A 19453-nucleotide genomic window follows, 5' to 3' on the forward strand; every position below is an offset into this window, starting at 1 on the left:
GCCATAAGGGTGGTGTCATCTGCATATCTGAGGTTATTGAGATTTCTCCTGGCAATCTTGATTCCAGCTTGTGTTTCTTCCAGTCCAGCGTTTCTCATGATGTACTCTGCATATGAGTTAAATAAGCAGGGTGATAATATACAGCCTTGACGTACTCCTTTTCCTATTTGGAACCAGTCTGTTGTTCCATGTCCAGTTCTAACTGTTGCTTCCTGACCTGCATACAAATTTCTCAAGAGGCAGATCAGGTGTTCTGGTATTCCCGTCTCTTTCAGAATTTTCCACAGTTTATTGTGATCCACACAGTCAAAGGTTTTGGCATAGTCAATAAATCAGAAATAGATGTTTTTCTGGAACTCTCTTGCTTTATCAATGATTCAATGGATGTTGGCAATTTGATCTCTGGTTCCTCTGCCTTTTCTGAATCCAGCTTGAACATCTGGAAGTTCATGGTTCACGAACTGTTGAAGCCTTGCTTGGAGAATTTTGAGCATTACTTTGCTAGCATGTGAGATGAGTGCAATTATGCGATAGTTTGAACGTCCTTTGGCATTGCAGTGAAAACTGACCTTTTCCAACCCTGTGGTCACTTCTGAGTTTTCCAAATTTTCTGACATATTGATTGCAGCACTTTCACAGCATCATCTTTTAGGATTTGAAATAGCTCAACTGAAATTCCATCACCTCCACTAGTTTTATATGTAGTGATGCTTCCTAAGGCCCACTTCACATTCCAGGATGTCTGGCTCTAGGTGAGTGATCACACCATTATGGTTTTCTGGGTCATGAAAATCTTTTTTGTATAGTTCTTCTGTGTATTCTTGCCACCTCTTCCTGATATCTTCTGCTTCTGTTAGGTCCATACCATTTCTGTCCTTTATTGTGCCCATCTTTCATGAAATGTTTCCTTGGTATCACTAATTTTGACAAGTCTTTCTCATTCTGTTGTTTCCCTCTGTTTCTTTGCACTGATCACTGAGGAAGGCTTTCTTATCTCTCCTTGCTAATCTTTGGAACTCTGCATTCAAATGGATATATCTTTCCTTTTCTCCTTTACCTTTTGCTTCTCTTATTTTCTCAGCTATTTGTAAGGCCTCCTCAGACAATCATTTTGCCTTTTTGCATTTCTTTTTCTTGGGAATGGTTTTGATCTCTACCTGCTGTACAATGTTATGAACCTCCATCCATAGTTCTTCAGTCACTCTGTCTGTCAGATCTAATCCCTTGAATCTATTTGTTACTTCCACTGTATAATCATAAGGAATTTTATTTAGGTCATACCTGAATGGTCTAGTGGTTTTCCCTTCTTTCTTTAATTTAAGCCTGAATTTTACAATAAGGTGTTCATGGTCTGAGCCACAGTCAGCTCCTGGTCTTCTTTTTGCTGACTGTATAGAGCTTGTCCGTCTTTGACTGCAAAGAATATAATCAATTTGATTTTGGTATTGACTATCTGGTGATGTCCATGTGTAGAGTCTTCTCTTGTGTTGTTGGAAGAGGGTGTTTGCTATGACCAATGCATTCTCTTGGCATAACTCTGTTAGCCTTTGCCCTGCTTCATTTTGTATTCCAAGGCCAAATTTGCCTGTTACTCCAGGTATCTCTTGACTTCCTACTTTTGCATTCCAATTCCCTATAGTGAAGAGGACATCTTTTTTGGGTGTTAGTTCTAGAAGGTCTTGTAGGTCTTCATAGAACCATTCAACTTCAGCTCCTTCAGCATTACTGATTGGGGCATAGACTTGGATTACTGTGATATTGAATGGTTTGCCTTGGAAATGAACAGAGATCATTCTGTTGTTTTTGAGACTGCACCTAAGTACTGCATTTTGGACTCTTTTGTTGACTATGATAGCTACTCCATTTCTTCTAAGAGATTCTTGCTCACAGTAGTAGATATAATGGTTATCTGAGTTAACTTCACCCATTCCAGACCATTTTTGTTTCCTGATTTCTAAAATGTTGATGTTCACTCTTGCCGTCTCCTGTTTGACCACTTCCTATTTACCTTGATTCATGGACCTAACGTTTCAGGTTCCTGTGCAATATTGTTCTTTACAGCATCAGACTTTACTTCCATCAGCAGTCACATCAACAACTTGGCATTGTATTTGCTTTGCCTTCGTCTCTTCATTTTTTCTGGTGTTATTTCTGCAGTCTTCTCCAGTAGCATGTTGGGCACCTACCGACCTGGGGAATTCATCTTTTGTGTCTTATCTTTTTGCATTTTCATACTGTTCATGTGGTTCTAAAGGCAAGAATACTGAAGTGGTTTGCCATTGCCTTCTCCATTTTCAGTTTGGTTCATTTTCAGTGTTTTAGAGGGAAAAGCAAATTATAGGTTTGGGAATTAGTGACTGAGCTTGGCTGGGTACTAGCCATAAACTTTGACCAGGTTACCACATTTTTCCGAGCTCCAGGAAATGACGCATGTCTTAAAGGAATGTTTTAAAGATAATGTAATTAATATGCACCTTGTAATAGGTAGTTACTAGGGTAGTTCTATTTATTTTTGATTGCTAATCATTATTTTGGAGTGTAATACTTCCTATTTGTCAACCGAGTGCCTACATATTTAAGTTCATACAAAGCTTCCAGGTATAAACTGTTTACTCTCCAAGGTTCCGCCTCCCCCTGCTCTGTCCTCAGGGAAGGCTCGCTAGCTGGTTTAGTTGAAGGACTCTCTTGCCCTCTGGATGGGATTTGGCCAAGTGGGGATCAAAAGCAGAAGAAAGGCAGAGTCAGGTTGAGGGTTTATCTCCCAGGTGCCTCCCTGTGGGTCCTGCTACCATAGGCCAGAGCTACAGTCAGGAAGCCCCTCTGTATAGCCACCCCTCACTCTTTCTCAGTTCCATAAACACTCCCCATCTCTTCCCCCTACTATCTTCAGGGTACTAGACCACTTCTTGTTTGCTGCTTTAAAAAAAAAAATTGCTGTCAGCAACTTTATAATCTACTGAAGCCTTCTCAGTAATTCAGCTTGGAGACAGTGTCTGTTTCCTGCTAGCGTGCATATGTGCATGCTCACTTGATTTAGCAGTCTCTGATTCTTTGTGACCCCACAGACTGTGGCTCTCCACAGGATTCTCTAGGCAAGAATACTGGAGTGGGTTGCCATGATCCAAGATCCTCCAGGGGATCTTCTGATCCAGGGATCAAACCCACGTCTCTTATGTCTCCTGCATTGGTAGCCGGGTTCTTTACCTTTAGTGCCACCTGGGAAGCTCATTTCCTGCTAAAGCTAGAAATAATACAAGGGTTATTACACTTCCACTATTCAGTTCAGTTCAGTTCTGTCACTCAGTCGTGTCCAACTCTTTGCAACCCCATGAATCACAGCACACCAGAACTCCCTGTCCATCACCAACTCCCAGAGTTCACTCAAACTCATGTCTATTGAGTCAGTGACGCCATTCAGCCATCTCATCCTCTGCCGTCCCCTTCTCCTCTTGCCCCCAATCCCTCCCAGCATCAGAGTCTTTTCCAATGAGTCAACTCTTCGCATGAGGTGGCCAAAGTACTGGGGTTTCAGCTTTAGCATCATTCCTTCCAAAGAAATCCCAGGGCTGATCTCCTTCAGAATGGACTGTTTGGATCTCCTTGCAGTCCAAGGGACTCTCAAGAGTCTTCTCCAATACCACAGTTCAAAAGCATCAATTCTTTGGTGTTCATCCTTCTTTACAGTCCAACTCTCACATCCATACTTGACCACTGGAAAAACCATAGCCTTGACTGGACGGACCTTTGCTGGCAAAGTAATGTCTCTGCTTTTGAATATGTTATCTAGGTTGGTCATAACTTTTCTTCCAAGGAGTAAGCGTCTTTTAATTTCATGGCTGCAGTCACCATTTGCAGTGATTTTGAAGCCCTAAAAAATAAAGTCTGACACTGTTTCCACTGTTTCCCCATCTATTTGCCATGAAGTGACGGGACCAGATGCCATGATCTTTGTTTTCGGAATGTTGAGCTTTAAGCCAACTTTTTCACTCTCCTCTTTCACTTTCATCAAGAGGCTTTTTAGTTCCTCTTCACTTTCTGCCTATTATTACTTCCAAATTTCATTAGATTTTGTTTAATGTGTGTATAGTTATAGTCATCAATCAGGTTCTTCCATGAGGCTTTCCGTCATAGCTAACATGTTTATGTGTTATGAAGGAGGTTTGGCTGGACAGAAGCTTTAGTTTTAAACAACAGGGTTCTGGTCATGATTCTGTATTTCTGAGCTCTGTAGTGTATCCCACACTTCTGTCTAAGCCTCAGTTCTTTCATCTGTGAAACAGGGATAATAGTAGTTCCTATCTCATGGGATGGTTAGAATACATGTAACTGTTCAATTAATGTCAAGTGTTATATTACTATTATTATGCCAAAAACAAGAAAAGAATATCCAGCTGATCATGAATGAGCAGGGGAGCTGTCAAGTCTGCCTTCAATACTGTAATATTTCAGGCCAAGGTGGAGGTACGTAAAAACCAGGACTTGTGTGAACCCAGTGTGAACAGGAAACCAGGTGGCTGCTGGAAGAACAGTCAGCACCCTCTGGTTACAGAAAAAGTCGTGCAGGAAGCCTGGCTCCACTGCTATTTTTTTTTTCCAACCCAGACTGTGCATCAACCTACCAGGAAAGGTTTTTTAAAACAAACTGTAGGATGTATTCCAGAGCTTTAGAATTTTCACAAAGCTACTCAAGTGCTTCTGATATTCAGCCTGGGCTATCAGCCTTACCCCAAGGAGCAAGGTATTACCCTGGGTAGAGGTCACCACCTGCTGTACCCTGTGGCCCTCCTCTGCTCCATAGCCACACAGGGACCAATCGTATCAGTCTTGAAAGAAAGCAAATAATTAGAAAATTTTAGGGCTAGGATGCTAGCATTTACCTTAGGATTACCAGCCATAGATTATAAGTGGGAGTTGTTTCTTCAACTCAGATATAAAGTCCTGGTGCCAGATATTAATAATCTCAGTATTTTCTGGTGGGGGAGAGGGGAATCTCAGCCTACTGACTTCTATTTTTGAATGTGTTTTTTCAGCGTACTGACTTCTGACATGGTCAGTTAGGCCAAGATGTAGAAGGTCAATTTTGCTAGTGGAAGCAATCTATTGCAGATGTTCCAATTTATCAAGAGTATCTTATCAAAAGGGCTATACATAAGTCTTCACTGAGTTTTACCCTTCTAAACGGTTTATTAGTTTAGGAAACAGAATGGCCACAGCAGTTCCTGTTTCTGAAGGCTTCCATTCCAGCCCTTCCTGCCCTAGCTGACCGGAGCATGGGCAAGTCTGTGGATAGCATGTTGCCACCACCTAGTGGTGAATGTGGCACTTTAACCTTGTGGCGGGAATAAAAGTCTCTTTAGAAGAGAATTGGGTTTCCCGGGTGGCTCTGCTGGTAAAGAATCTGCCTGCGATGTGGGAGGCCTGGGTTTGATCCCCGGGTTGGGAAGATCCCCTGGAGAAGGGAAAGGTTACCCGCTCTAGTATTCTGGCCTGGAGAATTCCATGGACTATATGGGGTCGCAAAGAGTTGGACACGACGGGGCAACTTTCACTTCATTTCCCTTCTCTTTTTAGGAGAAAATTGGGAGAGCTGGATTAGCAACATCATTTTGAAAACAATGTTGAATCCCCTATTATCTTCCAATAAATAAATAAAACCCACCCAATATATCCCTTTGACAAATTTAGATATTCTATAACTAGCTGTTTAAAAAAAAAAAGAACAGCCATAATCATTTCCCCTCTTTTCTCTATTTACACACTACAGTAATTTTTCCTTAATTAAAAAATCAGAAATAAACTATCACCCTAACTTCTTAATATTTGTGAGATATCTAATGTGGATATACCAATGACAGACAATGCTTTTTCAACCTTTTTAATGAACCCTTAAATATCAAATGCACAGCACTTCTGATGAATGAAATGTTTCTTCTAGAGCCAGGAGAGCAGTTTGGAAGCACTTGGTTTTGAGTTCTAACAGAGATGAATCTCACCTTCAGAAAGATCACTTGATAGGAATTGATAGTAATTAGATTTACAAGCTGGAAAAAGTCAAGGTATCACCTTCCCTTTGCTGTTTTGTTGGTTGGTGATCTGATGTAAGCTCGTCCATCCTGAATTTCCCCAAGGAACTCAGAAAACATTTCTCTTTTTTTTTTTCTCTCTTACTCAGATGAGGGACTAGAAGTGTGAAAGAGAAATCGCTCATGCATTTAAGTCTGAGTTTCGCGACGCTGTCAGCATCCTCAGGCTGATGATGCCTCTCTTCGCTCGGTTCTTCTCAACGTGGTACCTGTTTTGCCGCCGGCTCTCTGTGTGATCCTGGGGAACTTGTGCATGTCAGCTGCATTTCAGCTGGACACACTAGAAGAATGTTTTCCAGGTAATTATATTAGGGGTGAGATGGGAAGTCTGGAATCCAGAACAGAATCACTGTGAGATCCTTAGGCTGATTTTTTATTTTATTACTTTATTACTTATTTAAACATTTATTTGCTTGCTTTATCTTCTAAATTCCACATATAAGTGGTACCCTGCAGTACTTTTCTTTCTCTGCCTGATGTATTTCACTTGGCATAATACCCTTCAGGTCCACCATGTCACTGCAGTATCTTTTGGCTGTTTGAAATGGATAGGCCTAAGAGCAGGCAAGGGAAGTGGATTGCAGGGCTGGCGCTCAGCTCTCCTCTCCCAGCTGCGACCAGAACGTCCAGAGCCTGTGTGCGGTACTTTGTGCTTTGAGCAAAGTACTCTCCCGTGTTTACAAAAAAAAACACAAAAACAATTCTAGTATGTTCACCATGTTCCAGACATTGTGCGTGATCACATTCCATTCTAAAGATTTCTGAGGCTGAGTTTTATTGTGTACAATGAACAGATAAGGAGACTGAAGCCTCGGCAGTGAAGTAAACTGACCCGGAATCACACAAGGAGTATTGAAGCTGAAACATAAGCCTGTTTTGACCCAGACTCAAAATCGTCTGGTTTTAAAATCATCTGGTTTTGCTGCATAAATTAGCACCTAAGAAATCTTTTATAGAAAGCCACTTGCTTTTAAACCAAGAATGTGCTGTCCCTGCGTACTACCTTATAAGAAAGAAGTAACTTGGTGCAGAGGAGGCACAGTACACACTCAATAAATGTTCGTTGAATTAATGAATAATTAGTTTATAATTGCATATCTTGCAGTGTGATATAGCTGAAAACTTCAGCTGCATATTAATAATTTTATATCTCCAGATTTTAGAATTCTTCCTTAATGACTATAAAGAACTCTACTCTTAAGACAGAGATCAGAAGCCATGTAGAAAATAAATTATAGACAGCCAAAATGAATATGCTTAATCTGTGAGATACATTTCTTTTTTCCATCTTTCCTCTCTTCACAAATTTTCACTTTTATTGTCATTTTCTGAATACTGCAAAGAAATGTGTAATGTCATTACAATTACAGATATTAATAGCATGATACAATTCAACAAATAATTTGATTTAGTGAACTCAATTAAAATATATTATTTTTCAGAGGCAAACACTAGCTAGAGATGTCATGCAGAGAAAAAAATCTAGGGGTGATCAAGTTTGGAGAAATATTTCAATCTGAAGCTGCCAGTGATTGGAGAGACTTTTAGGATGTGGTAAATATGGCATTAAGGGATGTGGCTATACATGGGCTCAGATTAAGTAGAAAGTTTGTGAGGTCAGGATACAGCTAACAATCTAGGGGTGAGAGGTTGAGTTGTCTTGACTCCTACTGAGAATAGTTCAGATTTGGCTAAATGGAGGAATAGGAAAAAAAATTATAATTGGAAAACAAAGCCACAATGATTCAAACATTTCAGATTTTTCCTTTTGTAAAAATTGTGATGATTTCATATCACCACATGCTTTCTTTTCCCCAGAAAGGAACTCGTGACATAATGGGACCATTATGGGCCTCCATTCAGGAACTTTAATGACATAGCAGGCATAAAGTTTATTATTTTGGGGGCACTTTCTATGTATACCACAATGAAAGCATTTTCTAGTCATTATTGTAAAACATTTTTTAATTGCAATAAAATACATGTAACAAAATTTACTACCTTAACCATTTTGAAGTATACAATTTAGTGGCATTAAATAGTTCACATCATGCAACCATCACCATGATAGCTTACAGTGAAGAGTGTTGGATTCGTGATCTCCAAGGAAAAAGATTTAGCTTCAGGACCAGGGACCAGACTTGATCACTCAAGAGCTTTTGTGTAGCAGAGTTTCATTAAAGTGAAAAGGGACAGAGAGAGATTCTGACATAGACATCAGAAGGGGGATGGAGAGTGCCCTCCATGCTAGTCTTTAGCAAGCTGTTTTATGTCTGTTAGGATGTTATTGATTGATAAGAGCAACACCTCAAGGCTGAGGGAGTTTCACCAGGCCCCTCACCCACAAAATGCATTTTTGAGATAGGATGGCAGGAGGTGTGTCATCCCCCAGCCGTAAAACAATTGATATGAAAACTGGTTTGTTGAGCTACTATCAGCCAAAAGTTAGTCTTGCTGCTGCTACTGCTAAGTCACTTCAGTCGTGTCTGACTCTGTGTGACCCCATAGACGGCAGCCACCAGGCTCCCCCATCCCTGGGATTCTCCAGGCAAGAACACTGGAGTGGGTTGCCATTTCCTTCTCCAATGCAGGAAAGTGAAAAGTGAAAGTGAAGTCGCTCAGTCGTGTCCGACTCTTCGAAACCCCATGGACTGCAGCCCACCAGGCTCCTCCATCCATGGGATTTTCCAGACAAGAGTACTGGAGTGGGGTGCCATTGCCTTGGAACCATTTTGAAGAAAGGCAAGTTCCAAAGCAAATACAATTTCATTAACATAGCTTAAGAAAAATATTTCCATAAGAAAAATGAAGTGGTTAGCTCAAGGTTTGAGAAAAGTTAAGTTCAGGGGGAACCAGGTGTTGTCATAGCAACACAGAATTTTAAGAGAAAAAGATCAGACTCTTGTAGTTTGTTTCCTCCTGCTGCTTGGTTCAGTTCAGTCGCTCAGTTGTGTCTGACTCTTTGTGACCCCATGGACTGCAGCACACCAGGCCTCCCTGTCCATCACCAATTCCCGGAGTCCACCCAAACCCATGTCAATTGAGTCGGAGATGCCATCCAGCCATCTCATCCTCTGTCGTCCCCTTTTCCTCCCACCTTCAATCTTTCTCAGCATCAGGGTCTTTTCTAATGAGTCAGTTCTTCACATCAGGTGGCCAAAGAATTGGAGTTTCAGCTTCAGCATCAGTCCTTACAATGAATATTCAGGACTGATTTCCTTTAGGATGGACTGGATGAATCTCCTTGCAGTCCAGGGGACTCTCAAGAATCTTCTCCAACACCACAGTTCAAAAGCATCAATTCTTCGGCACTCAGCTTTCTTTATAGTCCAACTCTCACGTCCATACATGACTACTGGAAAAACCATAGGTTTGACTAGACAGACCTTTGTTGGCAAAGTAATGTCTCTGCTTTACAATATGCTATCTAGGTTGGTCATAGCTTTTCTTCCAAGGAACAAGAGTCTTCTAATTCATGGTTGCAGTCACCATCTGCAGTGATTTTGGAGCCCAAAAAAATAGTCTGTCACTATTTCCACTGTTTCCCCATCTATTTGCCATGAAGTGATGGGACCAGATGCCATGATCTTAGTTTTCTGAATGTTGAGTTTTAAGCCAACTTTTTCACTCTCCTCTTTCACTTTCATCAAGAGGTTCTTTAGTTCTTCTTCACTTTCTGCCATAAGGGTAGTGTCATCTGCATATCTGAGGTGATTGATATTTCTCCCGGCAATTTTGATTCCAGCTTGTGCTTCATCTAGCCCAGCATTTCACATGATGTACTCTGCATATAAGTTAAATACGCAGGGTGACAATATACAGCATTGATGTACCCCTTTTCCTATTTGGAACCAGTCTGTTGTTCCATGTCCAGTTCTAACTGTTGCTTCCTGACCTGCATATAGGTTTCTCAAGAGGCAGGTTAGGTGGTCTGGTATTCCCATCTCTGTCAGAATTTTCCACAGTTTGTGGTGATCCACACAGTCAAAGGCTTTAGCATAGTCCATAAAGCAGAAATAGATGTTCTTTTGGAACTCTCTTGCTTTTTTCATGATCCAGTGGATATTGGCAATTTGATCTCTGGTTCCTCTGCTTAAGGGAGAGATAAAAAATATCTGACACTTGTAGCCTATTTCCTCTGTTTGAAGACCCCTGGCCTTCCTGCCTATTACCCTCTTAACACAAACCATGTCCAGAACTCTTTTCATCCAGATCTTTTTCTTGAAAGACAGGCTTTTTGTCATCAAAGTTTTGAAAACAGAAATGCAGTTTTTCCCACCATAATATAAAAAATGGCAAGTTAGTGCATAAGGCTTATGAAGCAATGTTTAGTTAGTAGTGACTTACAATGTGGGCGAAACAAGGCTATACTATGTTCTAAGCCTCTTTGTGGATGCTTTTAAAATGACTAGCTCTACAGCTAATCTCAGGTAATGGCCTAATGCAGTAAATAGTATTTTTCCTGTTACACAGATGAGGACACTGAGGTTCGGGGAGATAAGAACATAACCCATAACATAGTAAGTGATGAAGTTGGAATGTGAACCCAGGAGTTGAATCCAAGTTTTCTTGAACCCAGAGAGCTTCTCTTTTTCTCTGCACCATCCTATCAAGTACTCCCTTTGTTGTTGTTCAGTTGCTCAGTTGTGTCTGACTTTTTGCAACCCCATGGACTGTAGCACACCAGGCTTCCCTGTCCTTCACCATCTCCCAGAGCTTGCTCAAACTCATGTCCATTGAGTCAATGATGCCATCCAACCATCTGATCCTCTGTCGTCCCTTTCTCCTCCTGCCTTCAATCTTTCCCAGCTTCAGGGTCTTTTGCAATGAGTTGGCTTTTCCCATCAGGTGGCCAGAGTATTAGGGCTTCAGCTTCAGCATCACTCCTTCCAATGAATATTCAGGACTGATTTCCTTTAGGATGGACTGGTTGGATCTCCTTGCAGTCCAAGGGACTCTCAAGAGTCTTCTCCAACACCACAGTTCAAAAGCATCAATTCTTCAGCACTCAGCCTTCTTTATGGTCCAACTCTCACATCCATACATGACTACTATAAAAATCATAACTTTGACTATACAGACCATATTAAAATAATCTTTCAGATACTTATAAAATCATAAACCCCAACATTTATTGTTCTTGATCACTTTATCTTTTCATAGCATTTTTTAAATTTTATATTTGTATGTCTGTGGGTCATATACACATACATATACCCATCCCCCAACACACATAATTGATCATTATTTATGCGTTGGAGCAGGACCAAAGGAGAATTCTGGCTTCTGTTATTTCCGTGAGTCACTTCAATTCAGAGATGCAGTGGCCTGCTGTTTGAATGTGAGTAACTTGTAACTCTTGAGCTTTCACATTGAGATATGTATCCTGATCTGCTTGTCTGCCTTCACTGCACGTGGACCTGTCCATGTAACTGCAGCCAAGTCAGAAAAAGCAGAAGAATCTCAGTTCAGTTCAGTTGCTCAGTCATGTCCAACTCTTTGCGACCCCATGAATTGCAGCATGCCAGGCCTCCCTGTCTATTACCAACTCCCGGATTTCATTCAAACTCACATCCATCAAGTCGGCGATGCCATCTAGCCATCTCATCCTCTGCCGTCCCCTTCTCCTCCTGCCCCCAATCCCTCCCAGCATCAGTCTTTTCCAATGAGTCAACTCTTCGCATGAGGTGGCCAAAGTACTGGAGTTTCAGCTTTAGCATCATTCCTTCCAAAGAACACCCAGGGCTGATCTCCTTTAGAATGGACTGGTTGGATCTCCTTGCAGTCCAAGGGACTCTCAAGAGTTCTCCAACACCACAGTTCAAAAGCATCAATTCTTCAGCACTCAGCTTTCTTCACAGTCCAACTCTCACATCCATACATGGCTACTGGAAAAACCATAGCCTTGACTAGACGGACCTTTGTTGGCAAAGTAATGTCTCTGCTTTTCAATATGCTATCTAGGTTGGTCATAACTTTCCTTCCAAGGAGTAAGCGTCTTTTAATTTCATGGCTGTAATCACCATCTGCAGTGATTTTGGAGCCCCAAAAAATAAAGTCTGACACTGTTTCCACTGTTTCCCCATCTATTTCCCATGAAGACTCTCAAGGTAGAAATAAATACAGATTTTCTATGTCTTACTTTAATACTTTTCTTTGGCTGCTAAGATTCTTTGTGACCCATGGACTGGAACCTGCCAGGCTCCTCTGTCCATGGGATTTCTCAGGCAAGAATACTGGAGTGGGTTGTCACTTCCTTCTCCAGGGGATCTTCCTGACCTAGAGATCAAACCAGGGTTTCCAGCTTTGCAGGCAATTTCTTTACTGTCTGAGCCACTAGGGAAGCCCCAAGACTATCACAGTAATTGGAAAACTAATAGTTCCTGAGTTTAAGAACTGAAATGGGTACTGACTCCTCTTCTTTGACCCTCCCCCTCCCCCAGCACTCATCACTCAAAAGAGCTTTGAAGGTGTTCTTACGTGTCAGATCAGCTATGGAAATTTTCAAAATGGTTGTTCTTAAGTTTAAATGCAGATTAAAAATCTTTGGAGCTATGGTTCAGAAGATTTGCCTAGATATGAGAATTTATCTGCATTCTAATGACTTTTTTTCTCTCTGGTTAAGAGAAATACGAAGGGAACATCTGAAGGCACCAAAGAAGTGAGTGATTAGAAGAGTGCAATCATTGCTTATACAATTTTATGGTACGTGTGGCGAAGACATATATATTCACCTGAAGATTTATTAGTCTGGACCCCCTCATTTGAACATTCTGTAACAGGAATACATAAATCTATAGGAAATAAAAATGTTTTATTCTTATATAAGATGGGAATAAAACAATCTATTGTGATAATTTAGAATAGAGGTCATCTAAAAAAGTAATACTGATATGTATTGTTACTTCAATTTTAGTTCAAATTGAAGCCCCCCTTTCTTGTTGGTGGAGAGCATTATATTAACACACAGCTCTTTCCTGAATGATGCAAGTCAGTTCCTTCCTGAATTTGTTCTCTGTGCAACACATGAGTTATTAATGATCCATATTAATCATTTTTTGGCCATAAAATCAGACACAAATTTAAAGCCACTCTCTTTGCTCCTGAAACCTGAAACAAATAAAATCAAAACACGTGCCACCATATGGGACTTTTTGTTGGGTTACATTTTTATGTTACCAGGAAGACTAGTTACTAGCAAGGCTATTAATAAGATGTTTTTAATTTTATAAACACTTACTTAAGTTAGAAAAATAATTTTAATTACATTTCTGCCTTTGTTTTAAAGGTTTCTAGACAAGTGGCTCTCAGGTGTCACAAGGCATTAAAATTGCCTGGGATTGGGGATCCTGCCTAAAATTCAATATCTAAGTTCTCTTCCCAGGAATTTTGACTCAATAAGTCTAAGGGGTGGAACCCAGGAAATTACATGTTAAGAAACTTTTAAGAGATATGAGTTGGTGACGGACAGGGAGGCCCAGCATGCTGCGGTTCATGGGGTCGCAGAGAGTCGGACACAACTGAGCGACTGAACGGAACCGAATATTCCATCAGCAAGGTGTCCACATCATTGGTGTGGAGCTCAATGAATTCTGACAAACTGAACCCACACATGTAACCAGCACCCAGTTCCAGAAACAGAACCTCCTGGCACCCAGAGCCTTCTTGTGCTCTGTCCTCTCCCTCCCCTGTCACAAGGAGGACATTACGCACACTAGGACTCCAGAGGTTAGTTTTGTCTGTTTCTGTATTTCATGGAAACAGAGGATTGTGCAATTTATACTCTTTGATTCTGTCTTCTTTCATTCAACATTATGTTTATGAGGTTCGTCAGTATTGTTGCGTGTAATCAGATCATTCATTCTCACTGCCATGCGGTATTCCATTGTGTGACTATACCCCAATTTATGTATACACTTGATTTTTGTTGGGCATTTAGGTCGCTTCCTATTTGGTCTATTAAACTGGTCCTGCTATAAACACTGCTGCTTGAACAACCAGTGAAAGGGGAGCCCTATAATCAAGGTTCATAAAAGAAAGTCTCAGGACCAATAAGAATAGTGCCTTAAAGCTAAAGGGGAAAATAATAATGTCAGACTTGTTTTCTGAAAAAAAGTGCTAAGAGCAAATAATAAGGCTTTTAATGTTTTAATGCTATGTCTTAAACAAGAATAGAGGGAAACAACAGATAAAGAAAGCAGAATGACTTGACTCTTCTTACGTCTTTTCAATAAGGAAAACACTGGCAGGTAAACAATGGGTAGAGTGCACATCGTTAAGACAGAGCTGAGTCCCAGTATAGGCTAGAAGGTGGTGAGTTAATAAGTGGCAAAGTCAAATGCTAGCAAATACATCCCTTTAAAAAATTTTTTTTAAATTTTTTAATTGAAGGATAATTGCTTTACAGAATTTTGTTGTTTTCTAACAAACATCAACATGAATCAGCCACAGATATACATATGCCCTCTCCCTCTTGAACCTCCCCTCCCATCTCCCTCCCCATCCCACCCCTCTTAGTTGTCCAGTTCAGTTCAGTCGCTCAGTCGTGTCCGATTCTTTGAGACCCCATGAATCGCAGCACGCCAGGCCTCGCTGTCCATCACCAACTCCCAGAGTTCACTGAGACTCACGTCCATCGAATCAGTGATGCCATCCAGCCACATCATCCTTTGTTGTCCCCTTCTCCTCCTGCCCCCAGTCCCTCCCTGCATCAGGGTCTTTTCCAGTGAGTCAACTCTTCGTATGAGGTGGCCAAAGTACTGGAGTTTCAGCTTTAGCATCAGTCCTTCCAAAGAAATCCCAGGGCTGATCTCCTTCAGAATGGACTGGTTGGATCTCCTTGCAGTCCAAGGGACTCTCAAGAGTCTTCTCCAACACCACAGTTCAAACCCATCAATTCTTCGGCACTCAGCTTTCTTCACAGTCCAACTCTCACATCCATACATGACCACTGGAGAAACCATAGCCTTGACTAGACAGACCTTTGTTGGCAAAGTAATGTCTCTGCTTTTGAACATGCTATCTAGGTTGGTCATAACTTTCCTTCCAAGGAGTAAGCGTCTTTTAATTTCATGGCTGCAGTCACCATCTGCAGTGATTTTGGAGCCCAGAAAAATAAAGTCTGACACTGTTTCCACTGTTTCCCCATCTATTTCCCATGCAGTGATGGGACCATATGCCATGATCTTCGTTTTCTGAATGTTGAGTTTTAAGCCAACTTTTTCACTCTCCTCTTTCACCTTCATCAAGAGGCTTTTTAGTTCCTCTTCACTTTCTGCCATAAGGGTGGTGTCCTCTGCATATCTGAGGTTATTGATATTTCTCCCAGCAATCTTGATTCCAGCTTGCGCTTCTTCCAGCCCAGCATTTCTCATGATGTACTCTGCATATAAGTTAAATAAGCAGGGTGACAATATACAGCCTTGACATACTCCTTTTCCTATTTGGAACCAGTCTGTTTTTCCATGTCCAGTTCTAACTGTTGCTTCCTGACCTGCATACAGATTTCTCAAGAGGCAGGTCAGGTGGTCTGGTATTCCCATCTCTTTCAGAATTTTCCACAGTTTATTGTGATCCACACAGTCAAATGTTTTGGCATAGTCAATAAAGCAGAAATAGATGTTTTTATGGAACTCTCTTGCTTTTTCGATGATCCAGCAGATGTTGGCAATTTGGTCTCTGGTTCTTCTGCCTTTTCTAAAACCAGCTTGAACAACTGGAAGTTCACGGTTCACATATTGCCAAAGCCTGGCTTGGAGAATTTTGAGCATTACTTTACTAGCGTGTGAGATGAGTGCAATTGTGCGGTAGTTTGAGCATTCTTTGGCATTGCCTTTCTTTGGGATTGGAATGAAAACTGACCTTTTCCAGTCCTGTGGCCACTGCTGAGTTTTCCAAATTTGCTAGCATTTTGAGTGCAGCACTTTCACAGCATCATCTTTCAGGATTTGAAATAGCTCAACTGGAATTCCATCACCTCCACTAGCTTTGTTCATAGTGATGCTCTCTAAGGCCCACTCGACTTCACATTCCAGGATGTCTGGCTCTAGGTCAGTGATCACACCATCGTGATTATCTGAGTCATGAAGATCTTTTTTGTACAATTCTTCTGTGTATTCTTGCCACCTCTTCTTAATATCTTTTGCTTCTGTTAGGTCCATACTATTTCTGTCCTTTATCAAGCCCATCTTTGCATGAAATATTCCCTTGGTATCTCTAATTTTCTTGAAGAGATCCCTAGTCTTTCCCATTCTGTTGTTTTCCTCTGTTTCTTTGCATTGATTGCTGAGGAAGGCTTTCTTATCTCTTCTTGCTATTCTTTGGAACTCTGCATTCAGATGCTTATATCTTTCCTTTTCTCCTTTGCTTTTCACGTCTCTTCTTTTCACAGCTATTTGTAAGGCCTCCTCAGACAGCCATTTTGCTTTTTTGCATTTCTTTTCCATGAGGATGGTCTTGATCCCTGTCTCCTGTACAATGTCACGAACCTCAGTCCATAGTTCATCAGGCACTCTATCTATCAGATCTAGGCCCTTAAATCTATTTCTCACTTCCACTGTATAATCATAAGGGATTTGATTTATGTCATACCTGAATGGTCTAGTGGTTTTCCCTACTTTCTTCAATTTAAGTCTGAATTTGGCAATAAAGAGTTCATGATCTGAGCCACAGTCAGCTCCTGGTCTTGTTTTTGTTGACTGTATAGAGCTTCTCCATCTTTGGCTGCAAAGAATATAATCAGTCTGATTCTGGTGTTGATCATCTGGTGATGTCCATGTATAGAGTCTTCTCTTGTGTTGTTGGAAGAGGGTGTTTGCTATGACCAGTGCATTTTCTTGGCAAAACTCTGTTAGTCTTTGCCCTGCTTCATTCCATATTCCGAGGCCAAATTTGCCTGTTACTCCAGGTGTTTCTTGACTTCCTACTTTTGCATTCCAGGGGCCTAAAGGAGCTATTCCATGTTCAATGTCAGAAGGGATGGTGGTGAGGAGATACCCCTCATCCAAGGTAAGGAGCAGTGGCTGCGCTTTGCTGGAGCAGCCGTGAAGAGATACCCCACGCCCAAGGTAAGAGAAACCCAAGTAAGAAGGTAGGTGTAGCAAGAGGGCATCAGAGGGCAGACACACTGAAACCATACTCACAGAAAACTCGTCAATCTAATCACACTAGGACCACAGCCTTGTCTAACTCAATGAAACTAAGCCATGCCCGTGGAGCCACCCAAGATGGGCGGGTCATGGTGGAGAGATCTGACAGAATGTGGTCCACTGGAGAAGGGAATGGCAAACCACTTCAGTATTCTTGCCTTGAGAACCCCATGAACAGTATGAAAAGGCAAAATGATAGGATACTGAAAGAGGAACTCTCCAGGTGAGTAGGTGCCCAATATGCTACTGGAGATCAGTGGCGAGATAACTCCAGAAAGAATGAAGGGATGGAGCCAAAACAAAAACAATATCCAGTTTGGATGTGACTGGTGATAGAAGCAAGGTCCAATGCTGTAAAGAGCAATATTGCATAGGAACCTGGAATGTCAGGTCCATGAATCAAGGCAAACTGGAAGTGGTCAAACAAAAGATGGCAAGAGTGAACGTCAACATTCTAGGAATCAGCAAACTCAAATGGACTGGAATGGGTGAACTTAACTCAGCTGACTATTATATCTACTACTGCGGGCAGGAATCCCTCAGAAGAAATGAAGTAACCATCATGGTCAACAGAAGAGTTTGAAATGCAGTACTTGGATGCAATCTCAAAAACCACAGAATGATCTCTGTTCGTTTCCAAGGCAAACTATTCAATATCACAGTAATCCAAGTCTATGCCCCAACCAGTAATGCTGAAGAAGCTGAAGTTGAAAGGTTCTATGAAGACCTACAAGACCTTTTAGAACTAACACCCAAAAAATGATGTCTAGGTTGTTACAGAGCCCCTATTTTACCTCCCTGAGCCATACAGCAAATTCCCATTGGCTATCTATTTTACATATGGTAATGTAAGTTTCCATGTTATTCTCTCCATACACCTCACCCTCCCCTTCCTCCCTTGCCAGTCACATCCATAAATCTGTTCTACATCTGCATCTCCAGTGCTGCCCTGAAAATTTCATCAGTACCATCTGTATAGATTCCATATATATGTGTTAGCATACAATATTTTTCTTTCCCTTTCTGACTTACTTCACTCTGTATAATAGGCTCCAGGTTCAGCCACCTCATTAAAACTGACTCAGATGTGTTCCTTTTTATGGCTGAGTAATATTCCATTGTATATAAGTACCACAGCTTCTTTTTCCATTCATCTGTCGATGGACATCTAGTTTGCTTCCATGTTCTAGCTATTGTAAATAGTGCTGCAATGAACACTGGGGTACATGTGTCTTTTTCAGTTTTGGTTTCCTCAGGGTATATGCCTAGGAGTGGGATTGTTAGGTCATATGGTGGTTTAATCCTAGTTTTTAAAGGAATCTCCATACTGTCTTCCATTGTAGCTGTATCAATTCACATTCCCATCAACCATGCAAGAGGGTTCTCTTTTCTCCACACCCTCTCCAGCATTTACTGTTTGTAGACTTTCTGATGATAGCCATTCTGACTGGTATGGGATTATATCTCATTGTAGTTTCGATTTGCATTTCTCTAATAGTGAGCAATGTTGAGCATCTTTTCATGTTTGTTAGCCATCTGTATATTTTCTTTGGATAAATGCCTGTTTAGGTCTTTTTCTCACTTTTGATTACACCGACTTTTTCTGGTATTGAGTCATATAAACTGCTTGTATATTTTTTTTTTAATTAATCCTGTGTCAGTTGTTTCACTTGCTATTATTTTCTCCAATTTGGAGGGTTGTCTTTTCACCTTGTTTATAGTTCCCTTTGCTGTGCAAAAGCTCTTAAGTTTTATTAGGTCCCACTTGTTTATTTTTGTTTTTCCATTACTCTAGAAGGTGGGTCATAGAAGATCTTGTTTTGATTTATGTCATTGAGTGTTCTGCCTATGTTTTCCTCTAACAGTTTTATAGTTTTATGGTCTTACATGTAGGTGTTTAATCCATTTTGAGTTTATCTTTGTTTATGGTGTTAGCAAGTGTTCTAATCTCATTCTTTTACATATGGCTGTCCAGTTTTCCCAGCACCACTTATTGAAGAGGCTATCTTTGTCCTATTCTATCTTTGCCCTGTATATTCTTACCTCCTTTGTTAAAAATAAGGTACCCATAGGTGAATGGGTTTATTTCTGGGCTTTCTATCTTGTTCCATTGGTCTATATTTCTGTTTTTGTGCCAGTATCATACTGTCTTGATGACTGTAGCTTTGTAGTATAGTCTGAAGTCAGGAAGGTTGATTCCTCCAGCTTCATTCTTCTTTCTCA

At 40.9% G+C, this 19453-nt stretch overlaps 1 protein-coding gene across 16 annotated transcripts in view; it reads left to right on the plus strand.

The window, feature by feature from the left end:
• C7H4orf17 (chromosome 7 C4orf17 homolog) overlaps nucleotides 1-19453 on the plus strand; it is an 88244-nt gene that overhangs the window by 39340 nt on the left and 29451 nt on the right. For 10 of the 16 annotated variants that reach the window (XM_055587779.1, XM_055587788.1, XM_055587770.1 and 7 more), the window contains 2 exons: nucleotides 6173-6382; nucleotides 17022-17149. The exons of 1 other annotated variant lie outside the window; for it this stretch is intronic. Coding sequence is in view for 1 of the 15 variants with exons in the window: in XM_055587783.1 (XP_055443758.1) it covers nucleotides 6337-6382 (46 nt within the window). In the remaining 14 variants the exon portion in view is untranslated. The remainder of the gene's footprint in view (nucleotides 1-6172; nucleotides 6383-17021; nucleotides 17150-19453) is intronic. 5 more of the 16 variants (XM_055587784.1, XM_055587783.1, XM_055587773.1 and 2 more) reach the window with 3 other exon arrangements.

The sequence above is a fragment of the Bubalus kerabau genome, chromosome 7, assembly GCF_029407905.1.
Source record: "Bubalus kerabau isolate K-KA32 ecotype Philippines breed swamp buffalo chromosome 7, PCC_UOA_SB_1v2, whole genome shotgun sequence".
Lineage (NCBI taxonomy): Eukaryota > Metazoa > Chordata > Mammalia > Artiodactyla > Bovidae > Bubalus > Bubalus kerabau.